The 18,954-nt window shown below is 45.8% G+C and overlaps 1 protein-coding gene across 1 annotated transcript in view; it reads left to right on the forward strand.

Moving 5' to 3' along the window:
* The window catches only part of LOC149443526 (methionine synthase-like), a 157,899-nt gene that overhangs the window by 138,277 nt on the left and 668 nt on the right, over positions 1 to 18,954 (forward strand). The window contains exons 5-6 of the mRNA XM_089655590.1: positions 4,683 to 4,775; positions 12,778 to 12,884. Of these exons, the coding sequence (XP_089511716.1) occupies positions 4,683 to 4,775; positions 12,778 to 12,884 (200 nt within the window). The remainder of the gene's footprint in view (positions 1 to 4,682; positions 4,776 to 12,777; positions 12,885 to 18,954) is intronic.

Raw genomic sequence — 18,954 nt, forward strand, 5'->3', positions numbered from 1 at the left:
TCTGACATACAAGGTATAACGTCTCATGACCGCGAATACAAATTGTCCCTTTTTGCGGATGATATCCTCCTTACACTCTCGAACCCCCAATTTCCCTCCCAGCACTGCATAAACTTTTACGACAGTTCGGGACTCTCTCGGGTTACAAGGTTAACACCTCCAAGACTGAAGCACTCCCACTTCATATCCTACCAGCTGTACTCTCGTCCCTTCAGGAATCATTCCCGTATCGATGGTGCACCCGCTCTCTAAAATATCTGGGTACTAACCTTACTTACTCCTATAGTTCAATATATGATGCCAACTTCCCTCCCCTATTTATAGCTCTTTCCTGCTCCCTGAAATCTTGGGATACTCTACCCTTATCATTCTTGGGACGTCATCAACGTCATAAAGATGACTGTATTACCCAAACTTTTGTAGTTATTTGCGACCCTCCCTGTCCCTCTGTCCAAGCTACACTCCCTGCAGAAATCCCTTCTACATTTCATTTGGCATAATAAGCGACATAGAATTGCACGTAGTGTACTACTTTCCCTACGTTCTAAAGGAAGTCTGGGTGCACTGGATATCGTGACCTATTATTACACCACTCGCCTCCGCTTCCTTACTTCATGGTCCACTCTATTCCCTCCCAATCTATGGACTGAGATAGAGTCCTTACAATTGACCCCGACTCATCACTGCTCTCTCCTCTGGTCATCTTTGGAGGTGGACCTTACCCTATTTGTCGTTTTTTCCTTGGCCCCATGCAATTCTCCATGAGTATATGGCGGACATGTAAAACCAGGTTTGCATTGGCCTCCGATTGCTCCCCACTGATTAATATGCTTTTTAACCCCAATCTTCCAGACAGTTTGGCGGTACCCCGATTGTCCACTTGGGACACGGCCAGGCTATTCCAACTATGTCACCTAATACATCCTGTTACCTGGAAGCTGCAGCCATTCTCATATCTCCAGAAAAAAAGATCTGCCTTCTCACCATTTTTATATATATCTCCAGATACGTCACTTTTTTTCCTCTATATCTCCCACGTTGACTCTTGGGAATCCGAGCGTCTCTGTATACAAGGTCCACATCAAAAGGGTTAGTTTCTAATATATATATAAACTTCTTATGGATGCTGCTCCCCTTGCTAACGACACTCATTATATGCGCAAGTGGTCCCAGTTTCTGCAATGTGACATTGACCTTACACAATGGAAGAAAATTTGGGACAACACATCTAAATCTTCTGTCTGTGTGGTTTATAAAGAACACACATATACAATTTTAATGTTATGGTATAAAACTCCCGAGGTTGTCCATGTCTTTAATCCGAATGCTTCTTCCGCTTGCTGGCGTTGTGGGAAAGATATTGGCTCCCTCTTCCATATTTTTTGGACTTGTGGATCCATTGTCCCTTTTTGGGAAGAGGTTTTGTCTTTTTTACAATTGTTATTGCAGACTTCTCTCCCTTTTGAGCCTCTATATTTTTTACTGAGCCTGCCATTCCCAGGTCTTCCCAGAATGGCCAGGAAACTCTCCACACATATTCTTACTGCGGAGAGAAGAAGCATTCCGATGTGTTGGCTATCTTCTATACCTCCTTCGATGTCAACGCTGTTTAAAATTATTGCTGATGTACGACAGATAGAGTACCTGACTGCTGTACAAGCCTATACGATTGCTGTGTTCGAGGCAGTGTGACACCCATGGGACAATTTCTCCTCCTCCCGCCTTTCTGCAGATGTATAGTTCTGACAGCCACCCCAATGGAACTATATGACATTCTTATGTTTGTAACCATGCAGATCTCACCATCGATGTGCTCCTTTTTTCTCCTGTGATGTTTTTTGTGTGTGTGTGTGTGTGTGTGTGTGTGTGTGTGTGTGTGTGTGTGTGTGTGTGTGTGTATATATATATATATATATATATATATATATATATGTGTGAAAATCAATAAAAATTGTTAATATAAAATATACAAAGTATCCTTTAGCTCCAGGAAACTGACAGCTAATGTGAGCTATACTGAAGAAAAAAAAAATGGCAATTGCATTTAAAAATCAGCACTGACATACACTTAGTTTTGTGAAAAAATTTGTAAACTGAGGCATTATTTTCAATGGATTTTCATTCTTAAACCAAAAATTACGTTAACAGAGGCATTTGTAAACCGAGGTATTACTGGATATGCTATGTTCTTTTTTTTTTTTTTTGTATGCAGCCTGTGCACTGAAATGAAAAAAAGAGAAATATGTCAGAAAAAAAGTGTGTGGTATGCCCACCATTAGAAAATACCGCCCTGCATCCACCCACTTCTAATGGTGGGCACACATTCGGTTACACGGTGCCACATGCACCAGTTCGAAGATTGTACAAATGTCTAAATGGTAGCACGCTTGAATAAAAATTGTCCACGTATAAGTGGTACCCCATATGGAGAAGGATGACACCAAGTCCCAGGCATGGGGGGGGGGGCTCCTCGTGACTATCTTTTCCCTTGTAAAACCGAACAATACTTGTGCTCGCCACCGCACCAGCTAGTACTACACTTACAGGACTTGCCACGTCACCAAGTCATACTGCAGTGCTGGTGTTTATTATTATTGTTATACAGGATTTATATAGCGTCAACAGTTTGCTCAGTGCTTTACAATATTATGGGAGACAATACATCAACACTACAGTTCAATACAAGAGGGTTAGGAGGGTCTGATCCTGGGAGCTTACAATCTAAGAGATATGTGAAAGACCAGGATGTACTAGACCGCTGGTGCTCGCCAGTTCACCAAAAGGTAGCGCGGCACTAGTACTGGCACTCTGCTGCATATGAGAGTCATCAAAATTTACAGACAAGTGCTAACAGAGATCAGGCCTGATTCTCCCAACACTGTGGTTTTTTTGTGTAATGTATCAAGTGACAGTGACCTACTGACACTGCACTTGCTGGAGGAGAAGGGGGGTAACCGTAGGGGTTAAGCACAGGTGCCAGGGCTGATTCCGCTAACGCTGCGTTTTTGGGGACACTATACTAATGGGAACGCTGGTGTGATTTTGCGCACCTGTGCCGCCCTGTAGCAGTATTTCTGCTATAGGGCGGTCAGGAAGCGGTTACATAAGCGGTTTGTGTTACGGCGTTGTTACTTTAACTGACAATTGCGCGGTCATGCAACGCTGCACCAAAATGAAATTTACATCTTTTTCCCCCCATAAATTTGAGCTTTCTTTCGGTGGTATTTGATCACCTGTGCATTTTTATTTTTCATGCTATAAAAAAAAAATCCGACAATTTTTAGAAAAAAAAATATTTTGAACTTTTTGATATAAAACATGTCCAGTAAAAAAATTTAAAAATCAAATTTTGTCAAATTTCGGCCAAAATGTATTCTGCTACATGTCTTTGCTAAAAAAAAATCCCAATACGTGTAAATTAATTGGTTTACATGAAAGTTATAGCATTTACAAATGGCGGTGTATATATACTGGAATGGTGGGACTGCGGCGGACATTCTGACACGGGGGGGGGGGGGGGGGGGAACAGACTTTGGGTCTCTGACATCCCCAGTGACACCAATACAGTGATCAGTGCAAAACAAAAAACGAAAAAAAACACTGACACTGTACTAATGGTACTGGGGAGGAAGGGGTTACTTTTTTAGGCAATCAAAGGGTAACTGTGTGAGGGGAGGGTTTTTACTAGGGGGCGGGGCGTGCTTCACTGTTGCAAGCTGTCCTGGAAAGCTAAGCTCTGCTTTCCGGAACAGTGAGCTGGGAACTGACCGGGAGCAGAGCAGCATTGAAAACAATGCAGCTGTGCTCTGTGTCACTGTTTGTCGGGACTCGGCGGGTAATGACCAGCCAGGACCCGGTGATTGACACCCGCGGCCGCCTTGCGCGCGCCCACTGCCCGATATGCAAAATCACGTGTATATATATGTGTGTGTGTGATTTTGCGCAGCGGTGCCGCAGTATACGTACTGTGGCAGGTTGGCAACTGGTAATAAACTCACCTTTTTTCCTTTTCCAGCTTCTTTTGGCATCTGTCTCCAGGCTGCTAGAAAGGTCCCAGGTGATGTGCACTTGATTTAAATCCATCAGGGGCATAAGCAAGCTCTACAGAGGAAGCCTCAGCTTATGCGGCTCCTGCTCCCTCCATGGCCGCCTACTTCTGCTGGCTCCATGTACTTTTATACTCTGGGATGGCGTGTCAGCAACAGTATCTGGGCTTGCCGATCCGCCATCTCAGAGCAATGGGCTTGTGCTTCCCTGGTTTGTGGTCATGGGCCATGGTTCAGCATAACTGAACTTTTTCTTTTTTCTTCAGACAAGCTTTCATGTAATCTTTGTAAAGCATTTTCAGAAGCTACCTTTTAAAGGCACTATATTAGAAATAAAGGCTATATATATATATATATATATATATATATATATATATATATATATATATATATATATATATAAAGATTATTATGATTGTTACTAGTCTCTGTCCTGTACTCCAATATATTGAATGTTACAGATAGGTGAAAATTCCTGTTTTTGATTATGCAGTAGCTCATTTGTAGGGGGGCAGCATGGTCATGGGGATGATGAGGGGATTGTGTATACATAGGATGGTACAATTTTTTAGGACCTTTTTTAAGTCTAAAGTAAAACAGAGAATTCTTATTTTTTTTTTTTTTCTTTTATTGCAGGAATTAAAAGATATGTAGCGGGAGCTATGGGTCCAACGAACAGGACATTGTCTGTTTCGCCATCTGTTGAAAGACCAGATTACAGAAATATTAGTAAGTACATGGTTTATGAAACCAAAAAACTGAAGAAAGTCTGCTTTCTGAAATCTCAACTCTGGGCCTTTTTAATGGTTAGACCAAATGTTTTTCATTTGAGAATCATGGAGGCCATTGTGCTCTTGGGAGCCTTCAGTGCAGAGAAGAAAAAAGATGGGGGGGGGGGGGAGGGAAGTAGAGGGAAGGGGCGGATGTGGGGCTGTCAAAGTTGTGGAGGAGGGGCTGAGTAGAAGGTAGAGGGGGAGGGGCACCAGTGACCAGGCTGCCCTGCATCTAGAATTCTCCCTCTCTCTCCTCCCCTGACAAAGAGGTGGTCGAGTTTGGGGTGTCGCAAAGGCAATGGGGGTAGGTAGTCTATTGCTTCCAATATTATGAGCTCTCCATCAAGTAGCTAATTATGGAAGGTCACCCATGAGTCTGTGGTATTCCAGAGAAGTTTGAAAATGGCTCGAACAGGTCCAGATGCGTGAAAATTCGGGGGGCTTATCCTGTGTTGCAATCAGTTTTTTTATTTTTAATAAATTCAGACAATTCTAAAATTCTGTTTTCACTGTGTCATTATGGGGTATTGAGTGTAGATTAGTGAGAAAAAAAATGACTTTAAAGTGGTTGTAAGTTCAGATTTTTTTTGTCATATAACAAACACCATTCCCTTCCCCTCGCTGGATACTGCAGCCAGGGAATAGAGGCTGATATCTCCTTAGAGGGGGTACAGGAGGCCATAGGCTTGCTCCGGAGGGGGGGGGTTCTCAATTGGTTGAAATATTGGCTCCTACAGGCAGATTCAATTGTTAAATGTTGATACCAAGATTTTTGCAAAAATCTTAGCCAATCACCTCTAAGGTAATTGAGGATTTAATTCATGTGGATCAAACGGGATTCGTGCTGGAGAATGGCATCAGCATCAATATACGGCATCTCTTCCTTAACTGGTCCCTTGTACACGATAATCTGGGTAGTTGAGTGATCGCCTTGCTTGATGCTGAGAAGGAGTTTGACTCAATCGAGTGGTCTTATCTTTGGGAGGATTTACGTTGGTTTAGGTTGCAATATCTCCGTTGGGTTCAGCTGCTCTATAGATGTTATATCCTCATGATGCTGGACTGTCACTCTCAGTGGCTTTGTAGCTGTTTGATACCTAGGGTTCTTTTTTTGGTATTTGTACTAACTGGAGCAGATCCCTACTTTTTTCTCTTCGAAACTTTCAAGTGTACTACTGGGCGGCCAAGTTGGTGATGGTCTATTGGTGATTTAGTGGCTTTAGGTCTAACATTGCGGTCTGTTTGGAAACGGCTTTTCTTGGCTTCTGTCAAGGTCTTACCTTTTCCCAGAGATTGTGCGGCTTCATGTACTGGCGTCCATCTTGGGTTTCTGCAGAGCATGGTGGGAGTCTTTTATGCCTTCAGGTCTCTGAGGTCCATCCCCCAGAGGGGTGTGGCTGAGTACATATAAGCCTGTGATCCGCACATGCTCTTTGCACTTGTGTCTTGTGTCTTTGTGTTGTTACAGCTCTGTGTATACTCTCGTGACTCTTCTGGTATCTGACTCGGCTTGTGACTAGACCATTCTCTGTGTTTTCCTTTGATCTGACCTTCCGTTGCTGAACCCGGCCCGTGACCTGTGATTCTTGTCTACTGTTCTGAACCGTTTTGTCCCGTTGTTGTCGACCCGGCCTGCCTGACTACGCTATTGTCATTCCTACCAGCTACACGCCATTGGCGGTGGCCATTACCGCAGCCGAGGTGTCTCGGGGGCCGCGACCTGGTTCCTGGCTGCGTCAAGTCCAAGTGCGTTACCCTGCCACTAGGCCTACCTGTCCGTTCCACAGCCCTGCCCTGACATTACACAAGTGCCATGAATCCTGACGGTGCAGGTACGCCTTCGCTTCCAATGTTGGTCGCCAGACTGGATTAACAGGATCTCCTGTTGGATCAGTTCGCTCAGGCGTTGCAAACTCTGCTTGCACGCACTGCGCACCTTACTCCTGGTGCTATTAGGCCGGTTGTCACTCCGGTGGTCGCTCCCGCTGCTGTTCCGCTTGTGGCGCCTACCGCGGCGCCCAGAGGTATGACTGGTTCAGCCCCTCTTCCACAGCGCTTTGGGGGTGAGCCGAGTCAGTGTCGTGGGTTCCTCAACCAGGTGGGGATTTATTTCGAATTAATACCCCACGCTTTTCTGACTGAGAGGTCAAAGGTGGGTTTCCTAATATCGCTACTCTCAGACAAGGCCTTGGCCTGGGCAAATCCCTTATGGGAAAGGAATGACCCGGTGATTCACGAGTTTTCCAGTTTTGTCGACGCCTTCCGTAGGGTATTCGACATACCGGCTCGCTCTGCCTCGGCTGCCAAGCTGCTTATGTCTATGCATCAGTGTTCACGGACCGTTGCCGAGTACGCCATAGAGTTTCGTACCCTGGCGGCAGAGTTGGGTTGGAACAATGAGGCTCTGGTGGCTGCGTTTTCTCAGGGTCTTTCTGATGCATTGAAGGATGAGATTGCAGCCAGGGAATTGCCTGTGGAGCTGGAAGCACTAATTTCCTTCCTGATCCTGATTGACACCAGGCTCAGGGAGAGGCCTTCACTCAAGGAACGCCTGCGGAGGCCTTCCAATCGACTGGCACCTGTGTTTTCTGTCCCACCCATTCCTCCCTCTCTTCCCACGCCTCCTGGGGATAGATTGTCTGGTGGTGAGCCCATGCAGCTGGGGATTGCTCGCCTTTCCGACGGAGAGCGGGCCGCTTGGCGTCGGGAGGGTCGCTGCCTGTACTGTGGCCTTAGTGGGCACTTTCGGCAGTCCTGTCCGGTCCGTCCGGGAAACGCTCGCACCTGAGATCCTGTCGGGGACAGATCTTGGGTGGAGTCTCCTCGTCCCTGGCATTCCGCAAACATAAACCACTGATCACCGTTGTCCTCTCTTGGGCGGAGGGCTCGGTGACAGCCCAGCCGTTGGTAGATTCTGGGGCCGGTGGGTTGTTTATGGACAGCTCGTTTGCTGCCCAGCACTCCATTCCCCTGCAGGCTCAAGTTACCCCATTGGTTCTCGAGGCAATAGATGGCAAGCCCCTGCAACCACCGCAGGTTACCCACGAGACTAGGCCAGTTGAAGTAGCTATTGGGGCTGTTCACAGGGAGTTGGCCTGTTTTCAGGTAATTTCTTCCCCGCACTATTCTGTGGTTTTGGGTATCCCTGGCTCCAGAGGCACAATCCAACCTTTAATTGGCGAACGGCCGAGTTTCTCTCGTGGTCTCCACAGTGTGGGGCCGGGTGCATCCGTGGGCCGGTTAAGGTGTTGTGTGCCTCCTCGGATTTGATAAGGTACGCGCTGGTGCCTTACCTCCTCATCGTCCTTACGACTGCGCCATATCCTTGCAACCCGGTGCCACTCCTCCGCGTGGCAGGGTGTATCCTCTCTCAGTTGCGGAGAATAAGGCCATGGAGGAGTACGTTGCGGATGCACTTTCCCGGGGGCACATTTGTAAGTCTACTTCCCCAGCAGGAGCGGGCTTTTTCTTTGTAAAGAAGAAGGGTGGTGAATTGAGGCCTTGCATCGATTATAGGGGTCTCAATCGAATCACCACTAAGAATGCCTACCCAATTCCCTTGATTACTGAGTTCGACCGCCTTAAGGGAGCAACAGTCTTTACCAAACTCGACCTTAGGGCGGCGTACAACCTCGTTTAACACCAGAACCGGTCACTACAAATACCTGGTGATGCCCTTCGGGTTGTGTAACGCGCCGCGGTTTTTCAGGAATTCATAAATGATGTCCTTCGTGACTTATTGCAGCAGTGCGTGGTAGTTTACTTGGATGACATCCTGGTTTATTCTGCCTCCATGGAGTCCCATATCCAGGATGTCAAGCGGGTGCTGCAACGATTACGTGAGAACGAACTTTTTTGGAAACTCGAAGTGCGAATTCCATCGATCCCAAGTTGCCTTTTTGGGCTACATCATTTCTGCGGAGGGATTCTCCATGGACCCTCAGAAGGTTGCGGCGGTTCTGCAGTGGCCTCGTCCCAATGGTCTTCGGCCCATTCAGCGCTTTTTGGGTTTCACCAACTACTATCGGAAGTTCATCAGGAACTTCTCCACGCTGGCAAAGCCTCTCTCAGACCTAACCAAGAAGGGCAGTAATCCTCACGAGTGGCCATCCGAGGCCATCGTAGCTTTCGAGGCTCTGAATTCCGCTTCGGCTCCGATACTGTCTCATCCCAATCCTGGATTGCCCTTCGTCCTCGAGGTTGATGCATCCGAGACGGGAGTAGTCGCTCTCCTGTCTCAACGTCGGTTGCCCGATGGACCCCTACTTCCCTGTGGGTTCTACTACAGGAAGCTTTCCTCTGCAGAGTGCAACTACCAGATTGGAGATAGGGAGTTGTTGGCAATCATTCTGGCTCTCAAGGAATGGAGGCACCTGCTCGAGGGCTCCGCGGTTCCGGTCCTCATTCTTACCGATCATAAGAACCTGACTTATCTTTCGGAGGCCAAGAGATTGACACCCAGTCAGGCCAGATGAGCCTTGTTCTTGTCGCGGTTCAACTATGTGGTCTCCTATTTGCCTGGCTCCAAGAATGTCAGGGCTCATGCATTATTGCGGCAATACTCTGAGTTGTCCAGGGAGGACTCTGAGCCAACCTCGGTCATACCTCCAGATCATATCCTGGCTGCCATTCGCACCAGTCTGACTTCTCCCCTTGGGGATCAGATTTTGGCGGGTCAAACTGACGCTCCTCCCGAGAGACCGGGGGGTAGATGTTTCGTACCCAAGGGGTTACGCACCCGTCTGCTGCATACCTACCATAACTCCAAAACTGCCGGGCATCCGGGGAGGAACCAGTTGTCTTGGGTCGTCTCTCGTTTATTCTGGTGGCCAACTCTCCGTGCCGACATCGCCTCTTATGTAGCGGCATGTTCGATCTGTGCCCAGAATAAATCTCCACGGCATCTTCCAATGGGTCTTCTGCAACACATTCCCAATGGGGAGCGTCCTTGGTCACACCTGGGCATGGATTTTATTGTAGACCTCCCTGTGTCTCGGGGTCATACGGTCATTCTCATGGTCGTCGATCGTTTTTCCAAAATGTGCCATTGCATTCCACTCAAGAGAATACCAACAGCGCAAGAACTGGCCACGGTTTTTTCTAGGGAGATTTTTCGCCTGCGTGGGTTGCCCAAGGTGATTGTCTCGGACCGCAGGAGTCAGTTCGTGTCCAGATTCTGGCGCGCCTTCTGCTCCCAGTTGGGCATTAGGCACTCCTTCTCTTCAGCCTACCACCCGCAGTCCAATGGGGCTGCGGAGCGTTCCAACCAGGCCTTGGAACAATTCCTTCGTTGTTATATCTCGGACCATCAGGACAATTGGGCCGATCTCCTGCCTTGGGCAGAGTTTGCCAGGAACTCGGCTGTCAACTCCTCCTCTGGGATGTCTCCCTTCATCGCCAACTATGGGTTCCAACCTGCGGTATTACCTGAGAGGTTCTCACCACAGGACATTCCGGCTGTGGAGAACCATCTTGCTGCCCTGCGTTCTTCATGGGGGCAGATCCAGAAGTCCTTGAGGGACTCGGCACAGCGCCAGAAGTTCCAGGCTGATCGCAGACGGCTGCCCGCTCCTTCATACCAGGTCGGCGATCGGGTGTGGTTATTTTCTCGCGACCTCAATCTGTGGGTGCCCGCACCTAAACTAGCCCCCCGTTTTGTTGGTCCTTTTCGCATTCTCCGCAAGGTGAATCCGGTGGCCTATGCTCTTGCTCTTCCTCCTGGGATGCGGATCTTCAATATCTTCCATGTATCCCTGTTGCAGCCTCTGGTCTGCAATCGCTTCACTGCCTCTCTGCCTCGGCCCTGTCCCATCCGGGTTGGCGGTCATGAGGAGTATGAGGTGAGCCGGATCCTGAACTCTCGATTGGTGCACGGTCGGGTGCAGTTCCTGGTTCAATGGCATGGTTATGGTCCCGAGGAGCGTTCCTGGGTTCCTTCCGCGGATTTCCATGCCCCTGCCCTCCTCCGCGCTTTTCATGCCCGCTTTCCTCTGAAGCCTTTTTTTGAGCTGCGGAGGGGGAGGGGCCCTTGAGGAGGAGGTACTGTCAAGGTCCTACCTTTTCCTAGAGATTGCGCGGCTTCATGTACTGGCGTCCATCTTGGGTTTCTGCAAAGCATGGTGGGAGACCATTCTCTGTGTTTTCCTTTGATCTGACCTTCCGTTGCTGAACCCGGCCCGTGACCTGTGATTCTTGTTTACTGTTCTGTACCGTTTTGTCCCGTTGTTGTCGACCCGGCCTGCCTGACTACGCTATTGTCATTCCTACCAGCTGCACGCCATTCGTGGCGGCCATTACCGCAGCCGGGGTGTCTCGGGGGCCGCGACCTGGTTCCTGGCTGCGTCAAGTCCATCCCCACCATCAGTGGCCCTGGTTAAGGGCAGCCTGGGACTTAGACTCCGCGCCCTGAGGGACTTCGGTCTGTTGGTGGTGGTTGCCGTCAGTCAGTGCGTTAGGCCTACCTGTCCGTTCCACAGCCCTGCCAGCTCCATAGCTGATTTTCATAATATAGCCTTTTTGGGTTTGTAGCATGCATGATACTGTTCTAGGCCCAATGCAAGCTACATGAAGGGTTTGGGCAACAGCTTGACATCAGTTTGTGTGACCTGATAATTTGTCACTGGCCCAACCTCTGGGGGAATCCTGCTCTTTCCAATTTTTGGTCTATCCCCATTCCCCAATTGTGGGCAAGATTTGGCATCAATAGCAAGGAAATTTCATGGATAGAGTTATTGCATAGGTGGCAACCTATCACGGTACCATGCTTGAATTCACTGCGCACCAGAGAGCGACCTGACCCATTCTTTCACAAATGTTTGTAGAAGCAGTCTGCATGCTTAGGTGCTTGATTTTATACACCTGTGGCCATAGAGGTGATTGGAATATCTGAATCCAATGATTTGGAAGGGTGTCCCAATCCTTTTGGCAACATAGTGTATATTTACATAACATCTTGTTTTAGAAAATTAAACTCCTGTCAAATTAAATTGTGAATTTTGTTTCTGTGCTTCACTACAAGGGGTGTTAAAGTGGTCGTAAACCCTTATACCCAGTGAACTGACTGGCCTCAGGTGATACACAGAGGTGAAACAAATCCTCCTACATAAGTTTTATCAGTTTATTTGCATTTGCCCTTGCATTACACCACAACATACAGCAGTGTTATTCTGTGGTGCACTAAAACTCAGGTCTGATGCCTTAGCATGTATGGGTGTCATTCAAAATGAATGGTACCACAACACACTAATGTGTATTTACCATGGTGCTGAGAGCTGCAGTTAAATGCATATTACTCCCAATAGTAAAACCCAGAGATGAAAAGGATTTTTCAGACTCACAAAGCAGAGAGCAGGGAGCTGCAATTGCGCACTGTACAAGAACTGATTGGAGGGAAGAGACACCCCTCCCCCTCTTTCACAGAGCACACAGGAACAAAGTTGAGGCTGTATGCTGGAAATCCCTCCCGTCACATTTTTTTTTCTCTGTGTCAGGAAAATGTCAAAAGTGACTTGCAGATAGCAGAGGAATGAAGTAGCAGACATATATGATGCTTGCTGCTTTGGAAAAAGGCAAGTAAGCACTATAGAAATATGTGCTTTGTTCAGATTTTATGTCTGAGATTTACAATCACTTTAAATATTCTTCAATGCCATAATATGTCTGTAATCTGAGTATTTTATAGGACTTTAACCTGTTTTGTTGAATAGTGATGGTTGTTCTCACATGCACCAAATGTACTGTCTTCGTTGTGTATGCACAATCTTAAATTTAAAAAAATCCATAAATAAAATGTAATTAAAGCATACAAATGATTTCAGTAGTTTCCTCTTGGGTAAAACCTTTCTAACATAACATTTTGGAGTTTGGCTTTTGAAATGCTGCTGCTGTTAAGAGATTGGTATTAAAAATAATTTTAGATTTTAATTGGTATAATGGAAATCCCCTTTATTTTTTTCTAGCTTTCGATGAACTTGTGGATGCCTATGCAGATCAGGCTAGAGGTCTCTTGGATGGTGGTGTGGACCTTTTGCTTGTAGAGACTATTTTTGATACAGCGAATGCTAAAGTAAGTGATTATCATAAAGACCATTGGTTCTCTTCCTTTCATGTCTAGCCTTCTTTTGTAAGCTTCAGACAGTTTTTAAAGCCTAATTGCAGCCAAAATCATAATAAAAATCAGTAAAAGTAACATAACTTAGTCAGTAGGGATGAGTCCTTCATGCTGATTTCTCTTCTGTTGTTCTTCTTACACGGGACATATCAACTCCTACTGTGCTGGAGATGCATGTGTGAGGGGAGTGTTTTACTAGTGGGCGGGGGGTGTGTACTTCAGAGGAACACACTGATACCTAGAGCGCTAAACTCCGCTCTCAGGAACAGTGTGTTGGGAACTGACAGGGAGCAGTGCTGCATTGAAAACAATGCAGCTGTGCACAATGCAGCTGTGCTCTGTGTCACTGTTTGCCGGCAAACGCCGGGACCCAGCGGGTAATGACCGGCCAGGACCCGGTGATTGACACCCACGGCCGCGATTGGCATCACAGGTAGGGCGGACGCGCGCCCCCTACCTGTTTTGCAAAATGATGTTTTAAAATGTGATTTTGCGCAGCGGTGCCACCCTGCCGCCGTATATGTACAGTGGCTGGTCGGCAACCGGTTAATATAAAAGAAAACAAAATAAGGAGAAATATGAACAGAAATACACAGGATGGTAGTCTGCACATTTCAAAAAACATAAACCTGCACATCATTGGATTACATTATTTGTCAAGGGCATGTTACCTGGAAAAGTGTCTGGACTATATGGGGGGGGGAGGAAGTTTACCAAAGGGAGAATGATCTCATAATTACCAAACAGAGTGAAAGTGACCTGACTGTTTACTCACTACAGCTGTAAGATATTCCATTTCCCTGATTTCAGAGATAGCTCTTAAAAGATGATTTAGCGTGAGAACATCTACTGATTTCCAGAGTCGTGGTATCACCCCTCTAGCGGCCGTCAGAATATGCACTCCCACCCTTTTAGATCGCTTGGGGATACCCCTAAAGGGTAACCCCAAAAGATAGTGTAGCGGGTCTAGGGGTAGGATAACATTGAGTGCTTGTTCCAATACCTGTCTGACCGTAGCCTAATAACCCCCGATCTGTGGACAAAACCAAAAAATGTGTACCAATGTACCTACTCCTTCCATGCATCTCCAGCACTTGTTAGACAGATTTGGGTTGATCGCATGTAGCACTACAGGGGTCTTGTACCAATGCATCAATATTTTGTATAAGTTTTCTTTATATACAGCAAAACGAGAGGTCTTAGCAACAGAATCCCATATCACCTGCCAATTTCACAGAAATTGATCATTGGAGTTCATCCTCCCATCTCTTCATATAACGGTGAGGCCTCTCAACAACAGAGTCCTTATTGAGAAGCAGTTTATAGAGTGAGGTGATAAGATGTTGTTGGGAGGGGCCTTTTAATAGCTATCCTCTCAAAATTTGTGGGGCGATCTAGCATTAAAGAGGAATTTAAGGAGTGGAATAAGTGACTGAACTGTAGATAGGTGTATCTAGCCAATACAGGTATTGTGGGTTTGCACGCTCTAATCTCCTCAAATGGACCGAATCTTGCGCGAGACAGGATTGATCAGATGGTGGAGTTGAAATATCCCATTAACTGCCCAAGGGTTCATCTGTGGGTATGACAGACTATCTGGGATTTCTGGATTATATAAAATGTTTAACAATGGAGAGCACATGGACAGTAATTGCTGAGTTTTCACACAAGTTGACCAAACTTTGAGGGTAAATTTCATAGTTTCAAGCAAAGGGGGTGGAGGAGATAGAGGTGATGTATAGTGAAAAGGGCGTAATAACGAACATGTGTGGATTGGATAAATATAGCCTAATTCAATCTCTGCCCATCTATTCTGAGGTTTTTGAGTGAACCATCATAGTGTTTGTCTCCGATGAGTAGCTAGATAGTAATTGATAATATCTGGTACCCCTAAGCCTCCGTTATTTCTAGATGACAAAAGAACTGTTCTCGCTATTCGGGCTTTGAGCATGCGGGATTGCAATTGGTAGAGTCTCAAAATGGTAAAGTAGCTTTGGCAAAATTGACAATTTTAAGACATTCATTCTACCCAGAACAGATATCTTATAAGAATCCCACTGATTTAGAAGAGCATATATTTCCCGAAACAGTGTGGGGTAGTTAGCTTCAAACAACTAAGCATAAGTTGGGGTTATATGGATACCAAGGTATTTAATAGATGACATGCACCAGCGGTATGAATAATTTTGTTGGAGCAGTGAGAGATCTTGGGATGGGATATTAAAGGGCATAGCTTCTGTCTTTTGAAGTGTTTATTTTATAAACAGATAAATCACTAAAGGTTTGTAAAAGTTTATGCAATGCGGGTAGTGACAAGTGAGGCTTAGTTATTGTCAATAAAATGTCATCCGCAAAAAGTGAGCGTTTGTATTCCTTCCCTTTCACAGTCACTCCTGCTATATCAGGTGTGCTCTGATCTTTACTGCTAGTGGTTCAAGACATAATACAAATAGGAGTGGGGACAAAGAGCAACCTTGTCTAGTTCTGTTGAGCATGGGAAAAGTATCGGATGTGGCATAGTGGAGCTTGAACTGCGCAGTAGGCCGTGAATACAGCGCCGTAATAACATTTAAAAAAGGCCCTTGTATTCCCATATGCCGTAGTAGTTCAAACATATATCACCAACCAAAACGGTCAAATGCCTTCTGGGCATCTAAATTGAGCAATAGTGCCGGCGTTCGTGAGCCGTGAAGTACATCAACTAAGTTGATCGTACGTCTGTTGTCCCCTGCCTGTCTCGCTAAGACAAATCCCACCTGATCGTTATGGATAATTCTGGGAAGCAAAGGAGCCAAACGATCTGCTAAGAGTTTTTTAAAAAGTTTATAATCCGTGTTTAATAATGCTATAGGTCTGTAATTAGCTGGGGTTGTTAGGTTTTTTTTTCTTGGTTTGGGAATGACTGTAATATGAGAATGTTGGAATTGCGAGTGGGGTGTTTCTCTGCGCAGCAGAGATGAGTAAAATTCCAATAAGGCAGGGCCGATATCCGCGATCAATTGCTTATAATATTTGTAGGAAAACTGTTCTGGTCCTGGGGCTTTGTGTGATGGTAGCTCCCTAACAACTGCACATAGTTCCTCCATAGTAATAGTTGCGTTTAAGATTTGTCTATCTTCCCTTTTCAGTTTAGGGAGATGGAGAGCTGAGAAAAAAGTACCAAAGGAATCTTTATGGAAAGGAGGGTGAATATCTGGTGATATGCAGTTATAAAGCTTACGATAGAAGTCTCCGAACACTCGGGCTATCTGTTGAGGGCAAAAAGTAGGGGTGCCATCTGTTTGAAACAGAAATTCAGGAGCGGAAGTTGTTGAATGTGTTTTCAGTTTATTAACCAACATCCTATGAGGTTTATTAGTGTAGTGATAAAATTTCTGTTTCATCCATAGCAGTTTCTTCTCTATAGAGCTAGCCTCAAGTGTCTTAAGTTGCTCTTTAAGTTTTACCACTAATCATAGTTTAGGCAAAGTGGGCGTAATCAAAGTTTAGGCAAAGAGGGCAAATCTGTAAAGTTTTTTTTTTTTTTTTTTTTTTTTTTCCCCGCTTGAGACAATTGGGTCATAAGGTCATTTTTCTGGTGGAGCATAGATTTCTTAAGACGTGAGCTTTCCATTATAAAGCGACCCCTAATAAATGCTTTGTGGGCTTCCCACAGAGTTGAGGATGCTGACACAGATCCTATAAGTTAAAAAAAAAAAAAAAAGTCACGAGATGCTTGTGAAATGGAAGCGCTGACATCCGTGTGATGCAAAAGTGTGTGCGCTAGTGGCAAGTGCGAGAATGTGATCAGTCTAGAAACAGATCTAAAGCTAAAAAAAAGAGTGATCCGACCAGGAGCTGAGGGCAATATCGGAGCTAACTGTCTAAGTAGGGGAGATGAAAGTAAATGTAATTTAGTCTGGTGTAGATGTGGTGAACTGGGGAGAACAACGAAAACTGTTTAGCACTCGGTTGTTGTATTCTCCAAATATCAAACAGCTTATGTCCTCCGATCCATTGAAGGAAGGATGTAGACTGTTTCAAGACATGTTTTGAGGGCAGTTGGCCCCGACGAGATCTCCTATCATGTGTAGCTGACATGGATATATTGAAGTCCGTGCCAATGATCGTGAAAGGGTGTGATGAAACTAAAAGTGGGGAAATTGTATCCTTAAAGAACACCAATTGATTAGCGTTTGGAACATACACATTAATGATTGTAATATAAACATCACTATATTGACATTGCAGTAGTATAAATCTACCTTGTGTGTCAACTACCGAAGATACCACCTGGATAGGACAGCCTTTTTTGATGAGAATAGCAACACCTGCTTTGCCTATGGTGTCTAAAATGGAGTATGCTGAAGGGAAATATCTGAGAGCAAAGTTAAATGAGCTTCCCTTTTTGAAATGTGTTTCCTGGATAAGGATAATATCAGCTTTGGACTAAGAGCTATCGAGCTCTTTCTCATTGAATTTAAACCTTTAACATTGCAAGAGTATAGTTTTAAAGACATGTTGGTGTAATCTCAACATTAAACAAATGTTTGCAGGGTAATATGACAAATAGACCATGCTGTTCCAACAAACAGTAACACAAAAAACATTGAGTAAGACGCATTCAGTGCGTTGCATCAAAACCAACCGACATAGAACAAACAAATCAAGAAAAGATTTGCAAACAAAATGTATGACCAAAACATGGAGAAGACCTGAGCAGCCTAGGCTACCCAGGCATCTACAGCAGTAGCTGTAGATGTTTGGGGACGGCATAGGGAGGGTGAAGGTCACGCAGTGACTTCACTTTTCTCTTACAAAATAAACCGCAATTAACAGGACATTATCTGAAAGGATCCTGATGGGGTGTCGGATTTATCTGTATTTGGATAACCGGATTGCCAGGCAAGACGAAGCAATAGACATTAAGTCTTAAGTGGCTTCAACTACATTTTGCATGACGTCATCAGGTGACAGAAGATAACCGGGGTGCAGGAGACCTTTGAGGAATCGGTAGGCGTGTCTTGTTTTTGGATCTTGCCGGGGTCCACAACTTATTAGGAGTATTGGCTGCTCTCGGTTTGGGTAGAGGCAATGCCAAGGCTTCATCTGGGAGAGGAGGTAGGCCCAGATTATGCAGAAACACCTCTCCTTCCTGAAGATCTCTGACTGTGTGTTGAGTACCATCCTTGGTTACTGTTAATCTGAATGGAAAGCCCCATCTGTATATAATACGATGCTTCTGTAGGTGGAGAGTGAGTGGACGAAGTGGACGTCTTTTAGACCATCTTATAGGGGACAGATCACTATCGATTTAAATTTTTTCCCCTCTAAAATCAACTGAGGCAGTGTTACATGTGGAATTCAGCAAAGACTCCTTGCTATCGTAGTAATGAAACTGGACAATGATGTCTCTTGGTCTCACGCCCAATGACGGCTTCGGAGCAAGAGAGCGGTGGGCCCTGTCCATTCACCAATCTATGCCCAGAACCACCGGGGCCAATGCAGTGAACAGACCTCGCAGGTAGTCTTGTAGGTCGGCTTCCCCTACAGACTCTGGGACACCGCATATGTGGAGATTCTGTCTCTGCTCCCTATTCTCCAAATCTTCCTGTAGGATTACAACTGGGACATCTGTTGTTTCAAAGTGTGGTTGTCTTCCTCTAGTACATGTACATACTTAGCCAGACCATCAAATTTTGTTCTAGATGGTCTGTACGTTCTTCCACCATTGCTATCTCCCCTCTAAGCTCCTGTGCTATTTTCCCCACTACCGCCGATTATAGTATGGGTGAGACTTTGCAAAAGGCTGTGAAACTTATCATCCAGAATGTCCATTGTGAGATATGGGGCAGGGGAAGGGGTAGACACAGCAGGGTGGTTTACCTCCACCTCGTGGCCCGACCGATCGTCCGGTTCTGCGGTCGTGGTTGCGTAGTCACTCGAAGCCGGGGATGCGGCCTGCGACACATGCTGATCCATGTGGGTAGGCCGTGGCTGCTTGGCGGGTGATGTTTCTTCTGACGCCTGATTTTGCCCATAAGGA

The sequence above is a fragment of the Staurois parvus genome, unplaced genomic scaffold (assembly GCF_062004578.1).
Source record: "Staurois parvus isolate SC_StPar_1 unplaced genomic scaffold, SC_StPar_1.0 ptg000852l, whole genome shotgun sequence".
Lineage (NCBI taxonomy): Eukaryota > Metazoa > Chordata > Amphibia > Anura > Ranidae > Staurois > Staurois parvus.